This window comes from Eleginops maclovinus, chromosome 7, assembly GCF_036324505.1.
Source record: "Eleginops maclovinus isolate JMC-PN-2008 ecotype Puerto Natales chromosome 7, JC_Emac_rtc_rv5, whole genome shotgun sequence".
Lineage (NCBI taxonomy): Eukaryota > Metazoa > Chordata > Actinopteri > Perciformes > Eleginopidae > Eleginops > Eleginops maclovinus.
Window position 1 is genome coordinate 11827149 of NC_086355.1, and position 27852 is coordinate 11855000.

The 27852-nt window shown below is 41.7% G+C and overlaps 1 protein-coding gene across 1 annotated transcript in view; it reads left to right on the plus strand.

Annotated features, from left to right (window-relative positions):
• Positions 1–1503: 1503 nt before the first annotated feature.
• The window catches only part of myo16 (myosin XVI), a 78926-nt gene continuing 52577 nt past the window's right edge, over positions 1504–27852 (plus strand). The window contains exons 1-8 of the mRNA XM_063887002.1: positions 1504–1872; positions 5544–5813; positions 13925–13995; positions 14587–14730; positions 20694–20802; positions 22784–22908; positions 23075–23200; positions 26543–26618. Coding sequence (XP_063743072.1) covers positions 1845–1872; positions 5544–5813; positions 13925–13995; positions 14587–14730; positions 20694–20802; positions 22784–22908; positions 23075–23200; positions 26543–26618 — 949 coding nt within the window. The 5' untranslated portion in view covers positions 1504–1844. The remainder of the gene's footprint in view (positions 1873–5543; positions 5814–13924; positions 13996–14586; positions 14731–20693; positions 20803–22783; positions 22909–23074; positions 23201–26542; positions 26619–27852) is intronic.

Below are 27852 nucleotides of genomic sequence, written 5' to 3' on the forward strand. Positions count from 1 at the left end.
ACAGCAATCTTTGCAAGAGATTGGGCATTGAAACACACACACACACACACACACACACACACACACACACACACACACACACACACACACACACACACACACACACACACACACAACACGGCATCTTTACTCAGGTAGATGTTTAAGCAGTCGTTCTAGCAGTGTCTCGCTGAAGATGCAGCGCCTTGCTTCTGTGACCTGATTTCCGAAGACAAGAATTACTCGAGCATTCAGTCTGACACACACGCACACACACACACACACACACACACACACACACACACACACACACACACACACACACACACACACACACACACACACACACACACACACACACACACTCACAGTCTCTGCCTTCCTCTCATTCCCTTTCAAGGGTTTGCTTTGCTGCTCCTCTCCGTTCAATACCCTCATAAACCTCACGTGCTTCTCACATCCTTTTATCTCATCTCCACATGCCCATGTTTGACAGCTATGAGAGATTTAGCTCAACCCCCCCCCTCAGAAAATGCAGCATGCTACAGAACTTGCAGATGTGTGAGCACTGTGGCACAGATTTTTAATGTGTGTCACAATCCTTTTTAACTCATACGATGCACACCTCGTTGAGCTCATCCATACTGTGTGTGAGTCTGCAGTCTGTCTCTCTCACTTTATCTTTTCCTCTTCTTCACTCTGGTCTGCTCTTCCCTGCTTCCCTCTCCAGCCTGTCTTTTTCTCTCCTCTCATTCACTCTCGCCTTCTCACCCTGCTCGTACAAATCCTCATTTTAATGCAAAGCTTTATTCATGTATGCAAATTAGCCTTAAAGTCATACATTGCCCTACTGACATTGCGAGCACATAGTGCATGTTGCGTCACTTAAAACGGTGTGTGCTGAAGCATGATAAACGCATGATGAAGTTTGTGTGTGTTCATTTGATGGTCTCAAGCCCTACAATTCTAGTAAACTACACTTATCTTGACTCAATTTGTGGCCAGTTTAAGACCGTTGATGAGCACTTAACCTGTCAGCGCACCAAAAGCCGCACTGCAGCAGCTTCTCTTTTCTCTTTTGAGCTGTCCAATCCAATTTATTTTTATTTTTATTGCTTCCCCTGCTGTATCTGCATTTCCTCTATTTTTCCCTTTCTATATCTATCCTTCTGGTTTTTCCAACGACCTCCCGTGCTTTCATTCTTTATCTCTCTCTGTTACAGCCACCGAACAGGGAGGCACAATTAATCCCACCCCCTCCTTTTCTTTCCCATCCGGCTGGGAAGGTAGAGGATAGTCCAAAGAGGTGTGCATCCCTATGAGTCACTGCATATGTGTGATGGACGGAGACTGGGAGGGGGGTGTGTATGGAGGTGAAGAGCATTGCGTCATTGGGGGTGTGTTGAGCAGGAGGTGGGCTTAGCCGGCTGTCAGTCAGTGACGCGAGCGCAGCACGTGCGTCGGTCATGGCTGGGAAGACGTTTTGCGGCGGTTATCAGGCTGTAGGCAAGGAGAGCTAGAAACAGCCGCAGCTCCCTTTGCCGACGGGTTGATCGAGGGAGTGAATGTCTGTGTGAGTGTGTGTGTGTGTGTGTATGTGTGTGAGTCTGTGATTGTGTAGATGCTGCAACCGGAGCTGCTGCTGTTACTGCCGGTGAATAATACAGACAAGGGAACGGAGTTTGGGTAGCATGCAGGGAGCCAAATTAATAATGCATCCTGCTGGGCTACATTAGTTAGTTGTGCTGGAACCTGTAGCTGCCTACTGTCTGCCCGCCTGCTTGACTTACTGACTCCCCGCCTACCTTCCTGCCTGCCTGCCAGCCTTTTTGCCTGACTGGCGGACTGTCCGACTTAGTCAGAAAATGTCTCACTACCATTTCATCAAATGCTGTAAGTAGCCATTCACCATCTCTTTGTGTGTGTGTGTGTGTGTGTGTGTGTGTGTGTGTGTGTGTGTGTGTGTGTGTGTGTGTGTGTGTGTGTGTGTGTGTGTGTGTGTGTGTGTGTGTGTGTGTGTGTGTGTGTGTGTGTGTGTGTGTTATAATTGTATCAGCACTTACTATATATGCAGGGTGTCATGTACTGTATGAGTTTACATGCTTAAGGAATTCTGGTCACCAGCTGCCAACACAGAGGCACAATCTTAACTTTGAATGTGTATCATTGTCCCTGTGTGTCCCTGCCTGTGAGTGTGTGTGCACAGTAAGTGGGAGTGTGGGCTTGCTGCAGAGAGCTTCTGCAGATGTGGGAAGTTGACCGGTGAATGCGGCAGGTACTGGCAGAGAGAAAGAATGCTAAAATAGAGGCACAGAGACGCATATCCCATGAGCCTTTGGCATATTCATAACACAGACAGACTGATAGAGAGAGAAAGTCGATTCAAGGAAAGAGGGACAGATGGAGAGAAACTGGTGATTTAGAGGAGCGTTGCAGAGAGGAGACGGAATGGCAGGAAGAGAAATGGAAAGGAAGCGAGGATAAGATGAGTGACACTTGAAGAAGGCAGCCAAGAATGATGAGCAGATGGGAAAGAGAAAGAGTGAATAAAAGGGGAGAAAAAGTGGAAAATATCATAAAGGTGATGCATACCGCCATAAAGACTTTCCTTGACTCTTAGAACCCTACCTGTCTTACCCCCAAATCGCTCCCTACAACATCCCTCTATATCCTGCACATTTATGGTGTCTGCAGCCTTTGCCTGAGTGTGTGTGTGAGTGTGCACATCTTTGAGAGCAAATTTCTAATTTACAATGTCCTGCATTGCTGTCAGCGTTATTAGCTGGAGCCTGCTTGATGTTCCACATTCAATCAATAACTGATAGCCTGGTGATGGGATGGCAGCAGCAGAAAGCAACTGTTTTCTATCCCTCTCTGTCTCTCCACTCACTCAATCATTCTCGGATTCATTCAGCCTCTGTTTCCCATCAGACTCAGCTCTTTCCCTCTCTTATTCACATTTCATTGGTCTGTTCAGAGCCCTTCATCACACAGTAGAACATGCCAGTGTTCATTATTCAGAGCAAACATTGCCATGATTTTTGCAAATTCTGCGATTAGGTATGAATGATGTGTGTTTTCTTCAGCCAGGTCGATGCACATTAGCATACTGTTTTTATTAGAAAAATTGAAACTCAAATATGTATTGACTGAAAGAAAATTCTTATTGATCTTCGCTGTCAGTGCTTTCTGTATTTGACATTTTCATCTACAAAGGGAAGACAAAGAAATGCTCCTGGGAATGTTCTGAAAAACCAACCAATAATGTAACATGTATATCAGCAACACATTCAGCAACGTTACAGACAGCAACATACAGCAGGTTATGGCAAGTCATGAGGGACATATTTTATAGCCTCAATCACAACATTTTGTGCCACATATAAAGTGAACCTTTTAGCAAACTGAGCAAACATCATTATTCATTTACGTACAAGTGCATTTGTATCACTTAATGTTCATTTATTAACAGCATGATTATTTAACATCAGGGTGTTCTTGAAAATCTATTTTTCCTTTTAATGGATATCCTTATGCCACTGTACATAATGTATACAGCCTCGGAAATAATTAGGAGACCAATCCACATTTTTCTTAAATCTTTATCTCTACATGTATGGCAGCCATTGCAGTGTCTGTTGAATTCCACCACTGAGAAATGTTGTCAGAAAAACATTTAACTCAAAGACATATCTATTAATAATAAAACCAGAGAAACTGATAATGCTGCAGTGGTCTCTTAATTTGTTCTGAGTCCAGTGTGCATCAATATGTCAGGTTGTGTGACGTCTGTCATGTGCAGGGAGTTTATGGGTCGATGTGACTGTAGCCTTGAATGCCTGTATAGTGGATGATATATGAGGTTGACAAAGAGTGTGAAGGATAGGCCAAACCACGGAGGAGAAGTCATGGCAGAGATGGAGACATACTGTTCGTCATATCTACATTGTGTTTGGTTCAATGGAAAGAGCTAATGGTGGTGCACATACGTAAAGCTAGCCTAAACCTACAGGAGTGGTGACGACTTCTGCTCTCTATGCTCTGTACTGTAGCTCTGCAGCGAGCTTACAATAGAACAAGGCAACATCTACCAGTTCTCTCAATCTCATAGATGTCTACTATGGACACTCAACACTCCTACTGCTTCAAGCCACAGATCGAAATGGCCTGAGTAGAAGAAAAAGGTGAGCAGGGAACAATGTGAGGGATGAAAAAGAAGGCAATAACAGTGGACTGAGCGATGGAATGGCGTGGTATTGGAAAAGGCAGTAGGTTGAGTGTTTCTCTGTGTTTGTATGTGTGTGTTTTCAACGTGCAGCCAAGTTCCTGAAATAAAATACAGTTGAAGCAGACACCTGGCATGAACAGTATAATAGTGACCCCCCCTGTCTGGAACCTGAATACAAAAGAACCTTTTTTACATGTCTAACCACAGCAGATGGCCCTGTGTGTGTGTGTGTGTGTGTGTGTGTGTGTGTGTGTGTGTGTGTGTGTGTGTGTGTGTGTGTGTGTGTGTGTGTGTGTGTGTGTGTGTGTGTGTGTGTGTGTGTGTGTGTGTGTGTGTGTGTGTGTGTCACATTGGGGTTGAGGGGGCCGGTGTTGAATAAATGTGTGGATGTAAGTTGTCTCTATTCTGCCTGCATAGTTTTGTCTGCACCAGATATAGATCTAGTCCAAACACACCTCAGGCCCTCCAGAGAAGAAACAACATGTCACTGTATAGAGTTTACACAAAGTCACAGCAGTCCTCCAACGGCCACTCAATGCCTTTCAGTGTTGTGCTGCTTCATACTCCTGGATTTAAAACTGATCAAGACACATATCATTTTGTAGATATGCAAAGAGATGAAGAGAAATGGTAAAGCAGTGAGAAAGAGAAGGATGATTCTGTGGGGAAAGATCTCCTCATCTTTTGCTTGTCCATAAGGGTGGGTGTGACTCTACATTTGTAGCATTATCAATACAATCAACGCCAACCTTATATAAACATTAGTTTCTCTTGATTTTACCTGAGCACACACTCTGTGAATCCCATTCTGAGCCCACCTACTGCTCAAGCATCGTACATCCTAGTCATCCAAGCAGACCATAAAAGGTTTAGCATCTGCCTGAGATCTGTTTGGCTAGGTTCCACTGAGAGGCAGAGAGATTATGTGGAGTCAGGAGAATCATTGGGACAGGACAGACAACAAACTAAATGCTGTGATGGTTTTTCTCAAATCACCCCATGTCTTAACAGACACAGAAGATATCCTTTACATTAAATATACTAAACGACTGCCCACACACGACACAGATGTGCAAAGCATACATACAAGTTAAACGAATATAACTGACAGCATGTTGTATTTGATATGGTCTCCTTAGCTCAGTGTCAATGTCCCGGAGTAAATATTATGGACTGCAGTGTTCACTGATTAACCAGATGATTTCCCTCACTTCTTGGATGGACAGCTTGCCACTAAAGCTTCAGTGAAAACAGTTAATTCGAGATTAAATTAGTTTTGCCTTTTTAATTTTCCGACGGTTTTCATCACTCTGTTGCTCTTTCTGTTTCTGCCCAGGTTGCTTCCAGCTATGTAATGTCTTTCGTCAGAACATGGAGATAGACCAGTGCCTGCTGGAGTCTCTCCCCATTGGCCAGCGCCAGCGGCTGGTGAGGAGGATGCGCTGTGACCAAATAAGGGCGTACTACGAGAGGGAAAAAAGCCTTCAGAGACAACAAGGTGGCCTTAAGGTTCGTGCCCTTGCCACCCAGCGCAAGAAGCATCGCGTACGCTTCGGCCTCCCTGATGTCCTACAGGATGCCATCATTCGCCATGACGACAAAGCAGGTGGGTTTGCAGGTGCACCTTTAGAGAGAGTGTATGGGTGTTTCTCATTAGGTTATTAGTGTGTGTGGATGTGTGTTCATTACACGTTTAAAGGGGAGATCTGGCTGATAGATGCGCAGTGAGTGTATTACTCACGCTCTTTCTAATACACGCAGACAAGTGGTCCAATACAGTGTTTGTTTTTCACTCAAGGTCACACAATCTTTTTCGGCTGGAAGTTGTCAACACGGCATGAAAATCAGTGTAAAGCTTTTATCCTGATACAAATAGCTTTCAATGACAAAAATACATTAGCAGCGATAACAATGCCCGCTGTTAAGAACAAATCAGTAATTCCACAAAGTGGCAATCACTTTGTGTTGGAGTAAAAGACTGCACTTTTCATTGGCAGTGAAAACAGATTTTGAAATATTCGAATATACTTGGTCATATTTGTAACTCAAACATAAAGTAATGCATCAAAACAAATATCAGCCTGTGAAAATATTAGGGACAGTGAATACTGGGCATTGGTTCACCCATGCAGCCATTTGGTTTAAACCAATGAGAGCTTTCTTATTCTGGGTATACTAGAATGATTTTGTCTTCAAACAATGCATATAACATTGAGATCGATTCAGTTTTATCCACTGTTAATTCAGCAAAAAAAGACCTCTGCGGCAGCACTCCTGCCTGCTTGTCTCCCAGTAATGACACACTCAAGTACTCAGGCTCGTCTTTTGAGATCAGATACTCATAAACTTCAAGAGGTCGTCACACTCAAAAGGACATCGATTTTTCTTGTCTAACCTCACTGTCTTTTCTTTTGACTATGCCAGTCATTTGGCAGTAGTTTACCCAGCTGTCCGGGTGTATCAGTGTCACTCTTACTAACCGTCTTTGCAGGTCACCGTGTTAATCTCTGCTCTCTGGCTGCCAATAAGGTTCAGATGGGGTCTGAGGGAGCAGCTGGTGGACCGTTGCATCAGCCTGAAAACAGTGTTCTTTGGCATGGCATGAATCAGATCTGCTACATCTCTGTCTGCATGATAGATTTCACTTTAATCAGACTTCTTGAGTATGAGGGTCACTTCAAAGCTTTGTGTTTCACTACCCTGTGTTGGCCTGCCTTGTCCTTGCAGTGTGTATCTTCTAATGAGTAAACACTTGTTTGGGTAGATCAGCACTTGCAATATTTAGACAATAGTTCTCGACTGTTCCTCAATGCTCTTAATGAGGTGACAACTAACTTTTTCATACTGTTCTGCTTCAGTTGGTTCTCCCTTCTTCTTTTGTAAACAGTGATGGGGTTTTTCCCAGGCTTGTACCTTCCCCAGACTAAAGTGGCAGTCACTGTAATGGGAGCCCAAATGTGTTAATCTGGTTGGTAAAAAATGAAGAGATGTTTACACATTGACAAGGCCAAGATCTACTCGTGTCTTGCCTGGAAAGCAGACCTTTCTCTCTTTGTGATGCAGATTGATCATCATATCTGTATCAGATGAATTCCAGAAGAATATGCCGATTCCTTGATTTCCTTTATGCTTTCAGAATTATCGTTAAAGGGATTCACGAGAGGGAGGATTAAGTGTGGAGTGCGAGACTAATGGACTCATCGTATGAAGCCAACAAAGGAATGAACGCTGTGTTAGCTGATATCATTGGTATCAGATTGAATGAACTGTACACTTCTTAATTTGATTAGATTTCAATTCTCAGGCCCGTGTCCCCCAGATGGTGATAATTAATTAACAATTTGATGATGAGATGTTTTGGTAACTAATCATTGTTTTTAAAATGAAGACAGACCCTGAGAAATAAAAGGAGAGGTAAAAAAAAAAGGCAATTGAGTGAACGTTTTAATTAAAACCTGTTTTCTGTGAACTGGCTTCAGAAAATGAGCAGAAACTTAGTCTGCTGACGAGGCAGCCAGGTAATCATAGATCTCTCATACAGTCACACAAGGATTTACTTTCTTATCGGCCATATTTTAGAGGAAATAAGATGAATGAGATAGTAGCAGGATGGAGAACAAAGGAAAAGTTGACCTCAAAGGTGAAATGAAATTTGCATAAGACAAGGAAATGTTAAAGCAGCAGAACAGAAGCGTCAGGTTAGGGAGGAAATTGTAGGGTTGGGGTAAAAGAACTACCTGAAGCACACAGCCCAATAGTATAGGAGCAATACTATATGCCTCATTTCAATTCTCCATTCACAGCTGTCATATGTTAACATCTGGCTCACTTGCGTTTTGACATTTGGAGGAAATTGCTTTTCCCAAACCCATCTCTTAACTTCATCAAAGAAATACACAAGTGGAACGAGAGCAGCTGTTGGCTTGTAGGAATGTAACTTACAATCCATTGTTATTATGTCTTCCCCTTTCAACTAAATAATGATATTAAATATGACATTGTTATGTTTGTTGTACTCGTGATGAAGGTAAACAGCAATTCAGTTACATCTTTGAGGACAATCTAGTAATAGTCTAAGTGGACTGTAGTATAACATCATCTGGGACACATGTACTTGGAATGCCACATGAATGGTTTGAAAACCCATCTTGTAAAAACTTTACAGGTTAGACTACAGCACATGTTGATAGCTAATTGTTCTTTGGTAAAACATTGAACCCTTATCCATCCCATGAAGTAGTTCAGCCCAATTCCTCCTAATACATGTATCACATTTTCTACGGGTAAACATATTGGATAAATCCTCGGACATTGCTATATTTGTTTGGCATGTGCAGGTTTTTTTTAAATGCAATTCGACTCTAAAGCATCCGGGAGCCCTACCATTATTGATCAGAGTATAGATCCCATCCTTCAGGCACAGCGCAGGGACTCGGACTGCAATCAGTTCTCCATAGCGGGGGGAAGTGAAGCGAGCAGAGGTAATAGTAATAGGTAATAGCTTCCAGATTTGAGTGCTGTGTTGAAGCTTTGCTTAAGACACAATTCATACTGAATCCAACTGAACAGAATCACAGCACAGCTAAAAAAAGAACTTGTGCACCATGTCTAGTGTTATATGCAGTATATATTGTTCAGTGTTAATGCATTCGCCACCCCCACATCAGTACAGCAAAGCTTTTTAACAAACAGAGCAGACAATTTTCCTGGAAGGTTAACATAGGGGTTTGCTCTATTAATTATTTTATACAATTTATTACACAATCAAATTTCTAGGTTCATGGGTCTGTGTGCAGATAAGGTATATGCTAAACAGTTTTTCTCTGAGTTTTGTTATAGTTTGTCCTATATTCTCTGGTAGACACCTTGTAATTGTAATAAATGCTAGACGAGATCACAGATTGAGTTAAAAATCCATTCAGAGTGGGTCGGGATGTTTGTATTGTGATAGGAAACTCCAGACATTAAGCTAGAAGTGTATTATTAGTCAGAGTAATAGATTAAACACTCAGGTGTCCTGTTCAGTAGAGAAAACATGTCACATTTTTACTGTCACAAACTTTAGATTATGAAAATATTTAATCTCAGAAACATCAACCAGACAGGGAATATGGATGTTAGAGGAGACCATTGATATTTTTCTACAATTGAGAGATTGAAGCCATGTCAACACTGTCGTGGTGTGACATAACTGGCCCTAGGTGCACAGAGCTGTTAGAGAACATTGTCGCGATACAGCAGGGATCCTTTACTGCCAACTGCAGCATCCTGCAGCATATTGAGGATTCACACCGGCAGTAGCCTAGTGTTTCTCTGAGCTTCTAAAATTACATTTGTTTGGTTTACTCGATGACTCATCTTTTTATATAACAGTTTACAAAGGATGGAAAGCGAGCATGGCACATAAAAGTACTTAATTAATTCATTTTCTCACAAAGGTGATTAAAAATAAATGTAGAAGTGTTCCTTCTGGCCCTGGCCGTGGCGCAACTGGCTGGGGCACCTGCACCGTACGCCGGTGACCCGGGTTCGATTCCTGACCCGTGGTCTTTTCCGGATTCCACCCCGACTCTCTCTCCCACTTTCCTGTCACTCTCTCCTATCCGATTAAAGGCAAAAACCCCCAAAAAATAACTTAAAAAAACAGTTCCTTCTATGTTTGGATTAAAGTGGGAAGAGTATGTAATGACACTTCTTCCCAATATGGTCAACACATATTATTTAAGGGTTGATACAATACAAGTTCACTGTGTTTACTGGGAACGTTTTATCAATGTAATCCATAAAATCTTTTCATATCTCAACAGGTGGGCAGGAGACCCCTGTTCAATTTTTGAAAATCTGCATTTAGAGTCAAGCTTTATGGAAAACTATACAAGTACCTTTTTTCATCATGATCGAGACAATGGAAACATGTCAAAGCTCATTCCAGAAACATGGGGCAGTCAGGTGAGACCGGGCTTCTTGTGAGTATGACTGTGTGATAAGGACCGAAGGGACAGCAGTGCTTATACGAGTGAGGGATTTGGACCTAATCTAATACATGGCTGCCAAGGAATGATGCTGTGCATGGGGAGAATATGTCTGGTCGCTATATGAGAAAATTGGCAATATTTCTGTAAATGGCATATTATGGAGGATGCATTACAGAGACTTTATTAAATTCATGGAATATCATGGCCCAGTGGGATTTATAAGAGCCAAATAATAAAAAAAAGAGAGGCTGAAGAAAAGACATTCAATCTTGTACTGTATCTACAGAGCATATATCAATATATATGTGCAATATATCTACTTCAACAAGTTCAAGATGTGCAATGAATGATATTATCACTTACATGGCTTTCTGTGCAGGTTCATGATGATATTTCTTAGCCAAGGTGGTATAGCTCATGTAGATTTAGATTTTGTTACCTGTCAGAGGTGTGCATTTTTCAGTATAAGCAAGAATTAATGTATTCAGGTTTAATACAATCACAGAGACGGTTAAAGGACAGACCATCCTTCAGTCTGAATGATGAGGTGAGCAGGTTAGTCATCAGGAGTCAGAGCAGTAATAACTCACCTGGTGTTAGCTGCAGTTTGCCTGTAGTTCCTAATGCATGTCGGTCAATCCTCACCTTATTTAGGTTGCTCTCCCTGATCCTCTCTCCTCCCCTCTCTCTCTCTCTTTTCTACTCTGCAGTTCCCATTTGGTTTCCATGGAAACTCCACATAAGTCTATGTTTTGCTATTTTTCACAAAATGACAGCCGACTTCGCTTCGCACCCATTCTCCGTTCCCCTATCAGTAGCCTCCTAATAAAGGGGTAACACACACACACACACACACACGGACAGAAAACACACACTATGAAATGCACAGCTTAAGTTATGATTATACTAAAACACCAACTGACATGAAGACACTTAAAATGAGAAAGCTACTGTTGCTGTTGAGGGAAGTGTATAATATAGTTGTTCTAAAGATGTACATCTCTGTGGTGAAAGTGTTTATTTCTCTTTAAACTTCATTAAAATAGATGTGATCTTCACTATAAGCTTTAAACACTCCAAAGAAATTCATTTCCTCTCGACTTTCCTTGTTCATGTACATTTCTCTAGTTCAATCAGTAGATAATAGGATGCTGTATGGAAAAATAACACATCTTCAACTACAGGAATGTCAAAGAAGCTTTGGTATTTACTAGCACAGCTGGAAAATACCCTAAGCCAATCAGATTGGTTGCCATTTACAGCAGCATCTGAGCCTTGGGACAAGCCGTCATTTATATCCATTGTCGTATTGGCTTGACATACAGTATGTCTTCTTCCCTCTGAGGGTGAAATCCCAGGACTGTGGATTTTGTACTCAATCTTTTAGAATTGGAGAACCCAAGGATCCACGGATGGCCAATAGGAAAAGGTAGAATGATTAGATCAAGTGAAACCTGTATAGATGTTCATATAGACCACTGAATTCACAGGAAACAATATGGGAGCCTACTTTTTTGGTTACACTGCTTTTGAATCAATGATTGACATGTTTACCCAAGACTCCTGTCAATCTCAATAATCGAAAAGCAAATAGAAACAGTTGATCCCTGGGCTTTACGCACAGACTACAATGAAGGATGATTTTTACTAATCCGCCAATGGTACAACAGTGCTATAGATCTCTAATGGCCATATCGCTAGACCAATGCTTAGTTTTTTTGCTGTATCTCTTGACCTTTGACCTCTATTCAGGCAAATTAAATGCCATAAAGTTCTGGTAAATTCACCCATCATTGATGAACACTAACTGGCTGTAAAAAGAGAGAAGTTGCCAGACCAGTGACTCACCTATTTGTGTTAATAAATAAATAATTTTCTATAATGCATGCTTAGAAATCACTGCTCCACATTAGCTATGAGCAGCCTGTAATATAGTTTGATCGACAGGAAAGCAAGAGCATTATCTATTCCCTGGTCACGACTTCAGTGCTTGATGAGTCGTAATTGGGGGTTTACAGTCGGTGCCCTATAGTATGTCGAGGAGACGGGAGATAATTGTGCTGAATGACTGAAAAGGTTGGCCGGTTTATTTCTCAGCAACCATTTAAAGGCCATTAAGCACTGGTGGCCATTAGAAGGGTGGGAACATGCCTGTGCACAGTAAGTGTTTGATATGTGTACTACTGTATGCTTAGTCACTTAGTCACTTAGTAACTGATGAGTGAGCTGACAGAAAAGTAACTGATGACAGCATTGATCATTGATAAATGCAAATAAAAATGCCAAACATATCTAACATAACATCTTTGTAAATAAAATAGCAAAAATGTACATTTTATAGGGTAGGATTTCTATCAAAGCTGTCGTAAATGACTGGTTTTACTTAGGTGTACTTAAGAAACCACATTGTGTTCATGTCTGCAGCGATGATTTAACATGTTGTAGATTCAGACAGAAGCAGAGAGTGTGGTTTTTGATCTGTGTGGAGAAGTGAGTGTAACAGCTGTAGCTTGGTAATGAGGTTAGCAAGTTATAGACTGGTACATGTTCAGTCATCATGAAGACCGTGTCAAGTAGAATGTGTTAATTGAGACATATAATAGTTTTGGAGGCCATGTTATAGTTCTTTCTTTTGCATAATCATTATAATACTGTTATGTGCGCCAGCTATTTTATACATTGATGGCACAAAACCTACCGATTTAAACTTGTACATGTTCATATAATAACAGGTACTGTTCTACTTCTCTAAGTGTGTGTGTGTGTGTGTGTGTGTGTGTGTGTGTGTGTGTGTGTGTGTGTGTGTGTGTGTGTGTGTGTGTGTGTGTGTGTGTGTGTGTGTGTGTGTGTGTGTGTGTGTGTGTGTGTGTGTGTGTGTGTGTGTGTGTGGGGGATGAGTTTATTTAAGCATGTCTGTCTACATAATGACCCTTTAAGCAAAATGACCTCATGGGGGTCATCAACAGGCTTCATTAGCTAGAATTATCACCACTGTAATTACTTCGGTTTCTGTCTTCAGAGCTGGTTTCCGGCTTAAAGACTCCAGTTTGTATGTGTGGTGGGATTGCGTGACAGTGGTGGCTGTTTTGTCATGAGAAATTCTTCCAGGGTTTAGTCAGCATCCATCTAGTGCTGTCAGTGTCAGTAAAATCACATACGTCCAAACCACCTCCCTCTCTGCTTGCCCCCTCTTGTTTGTCCATCCTGCTCTATTTATCTGTCACACACTGCGGTTCTCTCTCTCTGTCTCTCCCTCTCTCCTGCTCTCTGTCCTCTCTCCCCTGCCGTGTTCTCGTTCCCTTTTGGTACAGAACATAAATAATATATCAGCGGTATAGGGAAATCGCTGCAACCTTGTTCAGCCTACTACAACTCTTTTATGGCTGACTGCGTGAACTTGTTTGTAGTGATCTGTGTTCCCCTCAGTGGATCTGTGTCAGTGTGTGAGTGGGTTGCGCTGCTCACTGGAGCCTACACTGTGTGACGTGAGTCTTTGTAACCCAGAGGCTTCCTGACCTGCTGCTGGGACAAGGAGCTACCAAACACACACAAGCTTAACTCTGATCCACACCGACATGTCATGGACAGTCAGAGGACACGCAACGCATATTGGTTCTGATAGAGTGGCAGTGATTAGTGTGTAAGTGTGTTAGGTCTCATGTGTCTTCACTATATGCCCTAAGCGCCCTCTCTGTCTTCACATACAGAAAGTGTTAACACATAGATGTTTGTTGTGTTACAGTGTTGCGTCTCCTGAAGGAGGGAGCAGACCCCAACACTCCCATCTCTTCTGGCGGATCTTTGCTACACCTGGTAACCTGACGCTCGCACAAAAAGAAATACAGACAAAAAATAACAGTTACATAAAAGAAGTTCATTTTATTATTATTTTTAATTCACTTCCTGTCAGGATTAACTAATATTAATACAAAGTTTTTACTAGAAGAATGTTACTTTGTTTTGAAATATTAATAAATAGTATGATATAGTTATCTAAGTGTCTATTAAATCATACTTAATTACAATACACCTTTATTTGTATTACACAGGACTGTCACCTGCTGTGTGTATCATATAGGCCAACCCTACCTCCTGATTATTATTTTTGTGTTCTTTCAAAACAGTAAAACTAGAAAACATGCATTAATTAAAAAATGTTGCGACTGTGGCTGTTGTCCCATACAATTATAAAGTCCCAATAACTGTTCTCCATGCCTTTTATCGCTTAGCATTTCCCCCTGTAGCAGTACAAGTGTGTAGTTGTTAAAATTGCTGTTCAATTCATTTTTCACTTCTATTAGTTATTCTGCGGTGAATCTCTCATGTTTTTGTTAGCAATGCTTCGGGAAATGTACATATTTGAAAAGTAATTATAATGAAATCCACTGTGTTTTCATCCCGCAGTGTGCTCGCCATGACAACGTGTTTGCGGCTGAGGTTCTGATTGAGCGCGGCCTAAATGTGAACCTGCAGGACGAGGACCTGTGGACGGCCCTGCATGTGGCGTGTGTGTGTGACTATGCAGACCTGGTGCTGCTCCTGCTGCTGGTAAGAAACACAAACATGATCACCTGGTATATTGGGGGGGGGGAATAACAACAATTTGCATGTATGAATGGACACATATTTTATAATTGAGTTATTTTCTTGTTGCTATGCTAAAAATTAGATTAGTGTTGCGGGATGTGTCGACATACTAGCTCCATGTTTTGATTCAGCTCGGAGGCAGTGGATGTGTTTACATTAGTCAACTAGAAATCTCTTTTCAAGTCGAGCGTCTTCCCTTGATGAGGGGTTTTGGATTAGCGAGGGTCTGAAACACGACTTTCTATTCCCTCACAAACCCCACTGAATAACCGAGGATGAGAATATTTCGGATGTGGGCATTAGCATGATATCAGAGGGAGAGCCTGTACTGTGCAGGACCTTCCCAGCTCTTGTCGGGTCTGTCTTGGTGAAGCTGTGGTCGTACTGATTAGGTCCATGATGAGAGCGGGGCCAGCTGCAGGGGAGGACATGCACATCCAGAACAGTCACTCAGTGGGCTGGTTCTGTTCTGCTGGTGTTGATTAGACCCAGGGAGGGTTAACTGCAGTCTGGAGCTCCACTCTATCCGGTACAGGCTGGTTCTGCTGATTGGGTCCTGAGTGATTGCTTGCTGTTTGTCTGCGGGGCAGGGAAGAGACATCCCTGAGAGGAATGGATGTTTGAAGATCTGCCAGGCAAAGTGGATCTGTCAGTTTGTGTGACTACTGCTGCTTCATGTGAATGTTTGTGTATTTGCATGTATTTTATTTCCTTCAAAGCAAAGATTCATGCGGGCTGCCTAGCTTGTATAGCATGGTGTGATATAGATACGCCAAATGCAATTTATGCAGTGAGTTATGCTTTCATGATAGGCAATGCCACGGGTGAGAGAGCGAGAGAGAAGAGAGAGAGAGAGAGAGAGATTTCATTCTGGTGCCTTTGAGGCAGTACTGAAGGGTTTCTCATACCCTACCAAGTCAGAACCAGTTCCTTATAAATGAGGTCATATTTATTTACTGTTGGAAGAGAGCAAGGGGTAAAAGAAAAAAGGTTCAGAAAAGCTGTAAGAAAAATAGGAAATCAGATTTAACACTGTGAAAAGTTCAAACATCTTCCAAGCTTACTCTGAAGCAACAACAAAACATTTCTTCAGCTTTCACAGCTTGAATGCCCTTTGATACACATTGTTTATTTATTTGACTGTGTTCATTTGAGTTTGCCCTTGTGTGAGAGGACTAGCGTATAAACGTATACATTTTCCATAAGGATGCACCATTTTATCGACTTCTTATTGTGCCTAAGGTAAGATAAATCCTTGAGTTTCTTTCCATCAGCAGGAAACCCCAATGCTCTTCTGTCTAAGTGTAAAAATAGCTTCAGTCAAGCAATATTTCCGATAGAGATGCAGTATCCCTTTTATTCTATTTATTCATTTCGACAACCATCTTCTCCTCCACGAACCGTGCCAGTGCTCAGTCATTCATTTCAAGCTGCAGCCTTATCACAATTGTTAAGTGTAGGATCTTCCCTCTGAATATAACAGGTTTATTTTTTAATAAGAAGTGGAATAGTGGTCTCGCCAGAGGAGCTTGACTGGCAGCTCTATCTTTGATTGGCAATATGTACTAATCTATTGTGTCCTCCTCCTTAATCTCTTCCTGCGTTTCCCTCCCCTCGTCCTCTGACTCTATGTCTTTGATTTCCTGTCTCCAGTTCCAGGGCGTTTTTTTTCTTTGCTGACTGAGATGTTACCAGGCTTTTCTCGTGAGTAATGGAGGAGGGGTTGATTAGAAGTGTGGTTTTATTGTGGCACAGCGTCCGGATTGGCAGAAATGTTAATTCTCTTATCTCCTGCCTCCAAACAGCAGGGGAGGAAGTAAGCCATTTCTAAACTGACTCATTCCCACTCCATTTTCTAAATACACTCCTAAAGCTACTCCGAGCTCCAGCTCTGGTTAATGTTGGTCATTGAGACACTGCCAGGATTAAATGCGTGTTCAGAGTCACAATAGAAACATGACAGGGTGTGTAGGCTAAAGAACGATTCCATTAAAATATTACAGTGTTACTGTAATATTCAATGGGGAATACCGTCTGATTAACTAAAAAAAACCTGATGGACATTTACATTTTCATAAAGATTTCAGTGTAGTAGGACTCATACATATCCATTAGGACGCATCAACAGAGCCTCACAATCTCCATGTGCTACATCTTCGCTGACCTTTTATTCAAAGCCACGGCCCACAAGATACTTATCAAGTCTTACTTGTTCTAGTGGCGCAGTTAGAAATGTCTCATGTGCTATCTTATGAAACTCTGAACTGAAAAGATGTGCTAAGTGATTAGACCTAATCACAGACTGGCCCTAATTCTGATTAAGTGTCTCCTTGAGAGGAACACAGTGTTGAAAATATGCACTCCACTCGAGAGCATAACAACGAGTCTCTGAAACTGTTTACCACAAAAGCACTTTAACTGATTGTTTTTATTCATATCAATTCTCTTCCTTCCTCTTCTCTGTCATGTCTTCTCTGATACTCGCTTTCAGTCCCTAAACTTAAGCCAGGGAAGATGTAGCCTTGATCCCTGGGAGACAGGTTGTGCTCCAAATGTTATTTCTCATCTTACCGTTAAAAACCCAACGGGGTTACAGTTGTAGAAGTGACCCACTTTCATGGTTTGTAAATTATGAATTTAAAACTTCTGAACTCTGAGTCCTTTGAAGTTAAGTTATGAACAGTAAGCCTCCGGCTGCTCCGAACGCAAGTTGAACTTAGTGGATTTCCTGTTGATAATGTAGCCCCCCCTCTTCTGCAATTGTTGCACACCACTATTCCCCTTTTTTTCTGTAATCTGCTTTAATGTAGTACCAGAACTTTGAAGTCTAAAACTAAATATTTTTGCTTGATTAAATCTATATTTCAATTCATAAAAATACTTTTTTAACCAAAACTTGGTTAGGTGTATTGAAATAAATGTATTCATCTTGATCAATGTGAGCAAATACTGAATTTAGCTGTAAAGATTTGCCCTCAGTTTTATGTTAACATTACAGTATGTTGTGTTATCCTTGCATTAAATTCCTAATCATGTCAACGTGCAATCACAAAAGAAAGCACTGACACATGCTTTGTGGTGATTTCGAAGAAGTGTGATCATTACGGTTTCTTTTACACCACATTTCACACCACCAAACTGAAGTGTGGCAGGGCACAGCTGAGATGATGTTGACAATTGTCATTTATTTCTGGTACATTTATATGTCGCAGCTTTTTCATCATCATGTTTGAAGTTGTCCTTGACACTGGATTTTGTGATATTTCAAAATGAGAAATATTGGTTTGCTGGTTCTTTTACCAGAGAAAGCTTTGGGTTTATTTAAAAACCTTGTTCAACATGTGATTTCAGATAGGAGAGTCTAATACTAGTGTGTATAGACCGAGTGTATCCCTGCTCTGGATGCTTTCCACTGGGTTGTAACAGTGTGACTGCCCCTGGGGAGAGCTTTCAGTGCATATCTGCTGGTTGTTATTGATTCTGTAACAGTCACTGCCTCTAACAACTGCCATTATGAACCACGGGCAGCATAATATAAACAGATTTCCATTTCTGCGACAGCCGGGGAGGATTTATCAAAATGTGTCAGGGAGCGTGTTGGGGTCAGAAGTCAACTTGTTAACCCCACGCTGCCTGTGAGGCCAGACAGCACCGACTCATTTATATCTGTCAGGTCATATCATGTGTGCTCAGACACATTATTTATGTCTCTGGATCAATGGCCCACACGTCACACTTACTTCACCATAACCTGCCTATGGACATTAACGGAAATTCAGAATGTTTTTTTTTTCTGTTGTGACTGATTGTTATTGTCATAAAAGTGTGTGAAACTACTATAGGCTTAGGAAGGCATGTATAGCATTTTCACATTAAGTTAGTACATGGCTCGTGATTGAAACATCATCAATATACATGCATTTGATCCGGTTATTTTTTTTACTAGATTCCAAAATTAAAATGACTATTGTCAACCAAAGTGTTAAATGATTAACGCAACCAGTGATTGGCCTTCTAACGCAGCAGCTACTACCCTTACAGTGTGTCGTGTGGTAAAGTCTATTTACGGAGGAGAGGGGATAGAATGTAACGTGCTTAAATCCTTCCATTCTTATAATGGATGTTTAAAGAAGTAAAAAAAAAAAAGGTATCAAATACTTAACAGGGAATGCTAATTTAAAAGCATCTCTCTCAGCCCTATGTCTGACAGATACGGGAACACATGTCTTTGTCAGCTGATAACTTTATTCAGCCAGACCCCTATTGACTTTTACTGGACCTTGAAGTGAATTGTCTGGGTTAGTTCAGACACACACACACAAACAGATGTTGATCATAGACTTTATATGAAGATGTCCACAGAGGCTAGCAGAGAGCTGTCAGGTTCATAAATAAGTGGATTACTGCCAATATATAGATGCAGCAGTCCAAATTTGTGTGTGTGTGTGTGTGTGTGTGTGTGTGTGTGTGTGTGTGTGTGTGTGTGTGTGTGTGTGTGTGTGTGTGTGTGTGTGTGTGTGTGTGTGTGTGTGTGTGTGTGTGTGTGTGTGTGTGTGTGTGTGTGTGTGGTGTAGAGGTGGGTGGAAGGGGTTACAATAATTTGCACGCTGTCTGACCATTCATCTCATCTCTCCTGCTCTTCAAGCTGTGCTTCACGTTGCGATAAGCTTGTGTGTGAATAGTCACGACGCAGCAGCTGATATTTTTTAATGTTAATTAATTCCCTTTGTTAACCCCTAACTAACCCTTATTACCGAGCGATAACAGCTCCCGGTAGACCACACAGAGGGGTGCAGTGCACAATGAAACTGCAACGCTCACCAGAACAAACCCTCTGATAACTGGAATTAACAGCATTGTGCTGCCTTTATTGAAGTGTAATTGCTCGGGATTTCTTGGATGACAAATGGTTCCTCTGATTATCTAAAAAACATTTTCATAATTAGCAAAAATCAGCTATACTCTTATTTATATCAATTAAAAATGTTGCGGTTACGTTGAGGGTTTCAGGCTCAGGGTCCTTGTGGTTTTGCTGCTCTGTTTTCGGAGCACTCCCTCCTTGAATTGTTTAGCCCCTTTCCTCTCATTTTTCCCTGTCCCCAACCCTTCCCTCTCTGTCTGCTTGAGGACCAGGTCATTAATCTCTTTGCCACGCTCCAACTCGGTCGTTAGAGTTCTATTAGCTGTAAATATTCAATAAGGATCCTCACTTAGAGTCCCCTGTCCCTGTTATCAGACCTGGTCCAGCTACGATCGTTACACTGGCTTGTCTTTTATGGTTAAGTCAAACAACAAGAAGCAATTCATGGCTGGATGCTGACAATTGCCACTTGAAAAGATGTATGTTACTTTTAGTACCCAACCCAAGAGGGGATGATAAAAATAAAACAGACAGAATGTTAGTCCAGGAATACATTTTGCATAGCTTGTACACATCTCTGCTCTACTGGTGAAGCATTGCGACGTTTTTACAAATAATAATGCAGTTGAGTTCCTCCAAAGAAAGGCAATCAATCATAGCCATATTGTGACAAATGACTGTGCTGTTGTCAGAGTAACAGTCATTAAAGCCGCCAGACGGAAGGCCTACCATGTTATCTCATACTATAACAGTAAATACTGTGGCAGGGTCCCTGTTGAGTAAATACACATTAATCATGTCACACACTCAACCCGACCAACCAGGTAACAGTAACCAGCGCCCTCGCTCTTCACTGGCCCAACCCCCAGGCTGTTTTTTAATGAGTTATTTAATTCACTGTATTGTTTGTTAACGTCTCCATGGTTCTCTTCAGGTATACGCCTCCGGGAAGCCAAGATAATTGTGCCCACTTCATCATTGATTCAAGTCTGATGAATGACCCAGGCTAACACTCAGTTTATTTGTGTCTTCTCTGCTATTTTCTCTGCCGTGCCCATTGAAGTCTGGAGTGAATGTGCTGCTGCAGGACGTCAACGGAAACATTCCTCTGGACTACGCATCCGAGGGAACTGAGACTAGCTACATCCTCCGAAAACACTTGGAGGAAAATGGTAAAACTCTTATTAGTTTTTGTGTTGCACGCATATTATCGTTCCCCTTTTCAAATAGAGAGAACATCACAAAAGTACTGTATTTCATTGAGGAAGTCTAGGGATGTTTTCAAATCATGTTCCCAGGTAACCATGAGGTGTTTTGTGTGTGAAGGGGAAGTATACCCCAAGGCGTAATGATGGTGGGTTGCGATTGGGGCTCTTGTCTCCCGCAGAGAAAGTAGAAGGTCAACACAGGAGCGACGACTCCATGAGATAAAAACAAAGGCCACAGAGAGAAACCGATTGGGCACACACATGGTGACAGAGGGAGGGCAGAATGCCAGAGAAATACAGAGCGACAGAGAAAAAGGGGAACAGGAATCATGCTGACAAAGCTAGACCGAAACAGATGTAGACACTGATGGAGGGTCTTCCCTCATCCATCTGCCATTGGCCACAAGTGCACATGACAAATGCCAGCTTCTGACTGCAGACAGCTAACTCATCAAAGCTCAAACCACGCACACACGCACGCACAAAGTCTCACTTTCTGACTCCCCAAGCACCTCATTTTTTTTAGACTTTTCTTCTGCCTCTGTCTGCCAGCCCCCATGGTGCTCTCCCTCCTGCCTAGCTCCAGCTCCCATGAAACCCCCCCCCTTTGCCACCATGAAACGCGCCCAGACTCACTCTGCTTCTGTTGCTATAGCAACTTGGTTTTACATTTTCCATTCCAACTAAGTTGTGTGTTTGTGGGAAAAAGACAAACTGTACATGTGTCTCTACACCAGGAAGACGTAGAAATGTTGTTGGCACAGTATAGAACAATTATTTTCTTCCTATGTTAATGTCTCCATGACAATGTCTTAGAAAGCTACATATCCCGTGGCTCTCAGTTGTTTACAAAGACAAACTCATTGATTAGCTAATCCAACCAGTCTACTCGGAAAAGTCCCATTAGTTAGTACCCTAGAGCTTAACTATAGATTGATTGAAAATCCATTCATGCTATTACCGCAACCAATTCATGTCTGCAGTGTGTCTGTGGTTAGCTGGCAGTGCATTGATCCTCATAGTTTTTGGATAGACCTAGCGTCAGCTAAATGGCCTTGAACCAGTGAGATTAGCGACTGAAGCCCTATATTGAACCTCCTGATTGTTTGTATTGATGTGTCATCAACATAAGGATCACTTATAGCCATCATTTAATCTGCCAGGCTTGGTTCCATGTGTTATGCAGTTAGTAATGTTTTCACACGGGTGCTGACAGCCAACATCCTGCCTAACATTGGATTGTGTAGTTGTGTTGTAATACAGTGTGACCCTGTACAAGTTCTGCATAAAGCTGGTAGTGAGCGTTCTGACTCACGCTTGGTTTAAAGATTACAGAAAGGAGATGGATGATTTTGAAAATAAAACTGTTTATTTACACAAAATGAAACGGTGCCCGCCACGTAGGCTAATAAACACGAAATGCACCTGTTGTGGTCTCCCTATGACTGGAGGTGCTGGAGTGGGCCCCCCTCTCAGGACCCAGCCTACTGCAAGAAGACCAGAATCAGGTTACCAGCATGCTTTTATGTAGTGACTCATTACCTGATTCCGATCAGCTGTCTGGCCTCCGGCTGAGCCTCTCCCATCACTCCAGCAGCTGGCGCTCTAACCACACCCCCCCCCCTTCCTACAATGGGTAATATTTAAATGCTAAATCCATCAGACGACTTTACCTAAATGCAACCCATTCATACATATTGCAAAAAGACCACCAACTAACTTAACAATTGTAACTTGTGAATTTGGTAAAAAGGATTTGTTGGACAGTTTGGGAAATATGTATTATTGTCTTCTTGTTTAGAGTTAGATAGATAAGACACATAACAGACCAATGCTATGCTGGAAACCAATGGAATGCTTTTCCGTTGCTACACTTACCGTCCCCTGACTAAAGACTCTTTAACACAAAGATATGTACAAACTTGTGTCTCTATTTTGTTTTTAGGTGTGGATGTGTCATCTATGCATGCAATGAAGATGCAGAGACCAAGCACAATGCTGTCTGATGTTAGACAGCTTGTAGCCAAGGGGGAAAGCATCAACCAGCCCAATGATGACGGGGTCACTCTGGTAAGTAAGGTCCCATGGTGTTGGTGTGTGTATGAGTTGACCTCTTTCTATCTCTCTTCCTCTGGTTTTGGATTATTGTCTTTCTGTTATTAGATACTGTACCTTAAACTTTTTGCTCTCATAACTTTATAATTCCTTCTCTCTCCCTCCCTCTCCCTCCCTGAAGATCCACATAGCGTCTGCCAGTGGTTATAGAGAGGTGGTGTCTGTGTTGTTGGAGAGTGGGGCGGACCCTCATCCTGCTGACAACAACTTCTGGACCCCTCTTCACCTGGCTGCTAAATATGGACAGGTAACTCACAGCTGCTCAACAAATTGTCAGAATGTTTTTAATGAAGTAGTTTCGTATTTAGCTTCCTGTAGCTGAATTGATCGGATGTGATTGAAGTCTTTAATGAAATAACGAGGAAATTATTGACGGATTGATTGTTCCTCTGAGACAGTTGCCTCTGGTTACCCTGCACACACTCTGATAAACTTCTCTTTTTGGGCCTATTGATCAAAAGCAATCAAACTGCTGGCACAGAGCTGCACTGCAAATGCATTTGTTACAGCATTTTATATTAGCAGTTTAATGGTCTCTCTTAGAGGGAAGGAGATTGATTTCCAGAAGGGGCGGAGGTGAGCTTTTGGAGCGATGAGATCTAGAGGTTTGGATGGGGTCCAACTATGAAGGAGAGGAAGTGATCACGTTCAGATCTTGCTGACCCAACTGGATATTTAATTACATTTCTGGGCTGTGTGCTTGGGCTGCTGACAAAGAGAATTAAATTATTTGGTATTAAGAGTCGCTCTCTAGTTCTTTTGTTCATCTGCCCCAAAGCCATGTTTTTTATCCCCTACTAGAGTGGGTTATTAAAAGTCTTGCTACTCTGTTAGTCTTTCTCTGTTTCATTAATGCAGATCTGCTTCCTTTTTTTTCCTCTCGCACAAGTCCTTTATCCAATTGTAGATGAAAAAATAATCATTATTCAGTTGCTATAGATGTACAATCTTTTAAATGGACTGACAACCTCCTTGTGTCTTTGTTTATAAGACTTTCTGCATACTCAATTACTCTGTGTGAGTATGAGTAATGTGTAAGTGCATCTGACTTAAAAGTGGCAGTCTGGAGGATTGCAGAATCGATTGGCTGCCCTTACAGTGCTAAATCACCTCAGCCATCGGCTTGTTACTGGTGCCAGTGCTCTGCCTCATGCATACCAACTACTCCCTGGGCCTTCTTAACACTCACTTCCTGTCACCGTTCCCTTATACTGACACTGACACGTCAGTAATGTAGGATATTGCGGGTTCAGGATGTGTGTATGCATGCAGCCAACAAGAACCCCAGAACAGTTTTGCTGATATGAGGCACAAGCACACTGTTGCCTGGAAACACTTGCTGGCAACTGTAACACTAGCTGGTATGTTAAACCCAAAGACCCCTTCTGCAATGCGCCGTATGTACTACACTCACCCTTTAAGAAGATACATAACCCTATTACTGCAGTTAATTAAGCTTCCTTCTCCCGGTATTGTGATAATTTGGACCCTGGCTCTTGGTGCCCTCGGTGTGAGTCTAGGCTTTTCAAGATGTGTTCTCTTGGGGAAAGGATTTTAAATAGTTCTGTGAGTGGATTCTTTAACAAAAATGACAGGATATTAAAATACAGCCCTACTGGGATAGGATTAGTCATTTCAGTTTTATAATGAGGTACAGGGAAACCTAGGGAAATATAGCTGACTCCCTGAGTCTATTGAAATTTCAAAAGTACCTTTTCAACTCAAGATTTATTTTCAGCTCACATATTATTAAAAGAGCATTTGGGGCTCTTGCCAAAAATGGTTCCGTCTTTTTAAGTCTACATCAGCTCTGGGTTTGCTCTGTCCCAGCTGATCCCAATGTGATGACCTTTTCCTGAAACCCCCCCCCCCCGACCCATTCGAGAGTTCAAATCTTGTGGTGCCACTGACGTGTGCTCGGTATTTATAGGGTGTGAGTGCAGCTGACAGTTTGTGGGCAGTACAGATGCTGTAGAATCGTAACCAAACAGTTGTCGATGTGGGTCAGAACCACTCTGCTGAATGTGCTGAGTCATTATCTTCTGAAGTGCAGTCGATGTCGTTTATTCTGCCATGATAAAAAGAAGTTCTCCTATTTTTGTAATACTCCACCAGAGTCACAGAGGACTTTGCAAAAGAGGTTTTTTCTCTTTCACAGGATGAGTAATACTGCCCTTGTTTAATACAATGTTCTTGATGCGATTGGAGTCCCACTTTATGGTTTTTACAATGTTGAATAAGCATGCAGTTTTTTAATGAAGCATCTGCTAAGCCTTTTTGAATTCAATACAATGCAGAGAAACCCTGATTATAGTTTGTGGTTAGTTCTACCAGCTTAGTTTACTTGGTTAAACTAAATGATATGGTTCTGTTTATTGTACTCTGTGCACATGTTAACTTCAAAGCAGTGGAAATGTTTTAGTTCTGATATACAACCTCAACGGAACAGCCTTAATCTTTTAGTGCTTCCTCAGTGCTAGTTTCAGTGCAGCCAAGTCAAGTAGTGAAAACTGAGCAGTAGGGGGTTTATTATTTACCCAGAATTTGCTCTTGTAATGTTGCTGCTTGTGTTGAATTATTATCCACACATTTTATCTTTAAAACAATTCAATTCTATGTATTTCCTAAATCACCATACAAATCAGTATTACAGATCACATAGAGCACCACCACCTTCTTTTATCCGATGCTGTTGAATCTCCACAGAGCCAAAGAGGGGTGGTGACAGAGAGAAAGTAATGAGAGGGGAAGGAGAACATGTCTGACAGAGAGACAGGGCCCGTGTGAGCTTCGAATAAAAGAAAATCCTAGAGGAACAATAGAGGACAGAGGTGACAGCCATCACATGTCACTGAGTGAAAATGAGGGAGGACGACTATGGGGTTCTTCCACCGTGATATGTGATGGAAGATACTCATTATTAAAGGATCTCTTCTGTCAGGAGCGTCACTTGTTGAAGCCTGTCATGTGTGACACACACTGACTGTTTGTGTCATCTGCTCACCGTTTAAATTCTAGGTCTGTCATAGTATATCCTACATTTACATATACAGCAGTGTCTGTTTGCTTGGCCTCTGGTATCACTGCTTGCAACCGCTCATCCAAATAACCTTACACTCGATACTGTGCCATGACATAATTGCATCTACCAGCATTGCTATTTAATGCAAAGTATTTGTGTGCAAAAGCTCACATGACCATTGACGCAGAGCAAGCTTTACATAGCATGCTGTTTGGTGGTGTAACAGTTAAAAAGGATCTCTACACTGTTTACACAACAAATGTGTCCCATACTGTAGATCTCAAGAGCGTGTACTTGACACTTCTCTCGTGTCTTCAGTTGAATGGATGAACTGTTGTTGAGAATATCTGAAGACAGAAATGCATGCATAGATTCCTTCCATTTGAAGTTGATGCATCTGTGTCTAAATGTGGGGGAAAGTCCATTGCATCTTCTATAAGCGAAATGTTTTTTCTCCTTGTGCTGATGGTTTTTGTAAGTAGATGCAGAGAATAGTGCCCTTGAAATGCTCTGTTTTTTGTCAGATCTAATGAAAATGGATGCTGGTGTTTCTCCCATCTCTTACAGACAAGCATCGTTAGCCAGCTCCTGAGGCACAGAGCAAACCCGACTCTGTTGAACTGCAACCAAGACAAGCCTTCAGGTAACATATTGAGGCATCGACACAAACACACACATGTACATGTACACGCACAATTATTGCTGTTGGGCAAATGTGTTTTAGCAAGCAAAAGTTAATGAGCCAGGGAAGCCAAGAAATAGATTTTGACTTATTCAGCTGCAAATGCATTAACGATCACTGTGATAGACTGACACACACACACACACACACACACACACACACACACACACACACACACACACACACACACACACACACACACACACACACACACACACACACACACACACACACACACAGTGATTGAGGCTTCACCATCATCAGTCTCTGCTAAGATCATCTGTATCTGCAAGAACTCATTTATTAATTAAAGAAATCACTTACTGAGGCCTGTACAATCTTACAAACATGCTTTAAAAGGGACGGCAGGAGTAATCAAAGGAAGCATGTATGCTTAATTTGCTACCGGGCATTAATGTGTTATATTGTTATGAAGGGGGATTATCAATGCAATGTATTCTCATAATGAAAGCTCACAGGATCAACAGAGGAAATTCAACTAAACACATGTCGCACCAATTCAAAAAGGGGCTAGTGTATGTGGATCCTGCTTTGCGTGGTAGGCACTACAGTTCAGATCTAATTGATTATTAATTATTTAAACAGTGTAGATACTGTTACAATCTAATAGAATAAGCATAGTCTTACTGTAACTGTACAGTATTTAATTCTGCCCAATTACCTCAAAAGCATTAAAGATACCCTGTACTCTTTTCTAACACTGCCATAGAGAAATGTCTTGCTCCTCTTGCAAAACTATCTATAATTGATAAAGAGCAGGAAGATGGAAACTGAGGGCTGACTAATGCAGTTCTCCGCTTTGATTCACTGTGGGAAAATCTGATGTTTTTAAAATCACATGATGATCAAAGACCTTTAAACATGAATCCTACGAGTATAATCTATATGTACATGTAAGCTGAATAGAGGGTATAGACATGAGATTTCGCTTTTTTCGTGTAGGCTGATAAATCCTAATCTCATGTTCTGCTGGCATGCACACATTCCTGCCAGCTGGAGAGGGTGCTACAACTTTCAGAACATGAGTGCCTTGAAGATGCATGCGCTGGCTCCAAACACAAATGTGCATGTTAAAAGGAACCTGAATGCTGTTTTATGTTGCGTAGTGGTAAATGTAAGCGTGTATTCCTTTGCGCTTCTGTCCATTGTGGCCTTGAATATCATAGCGGCCTCA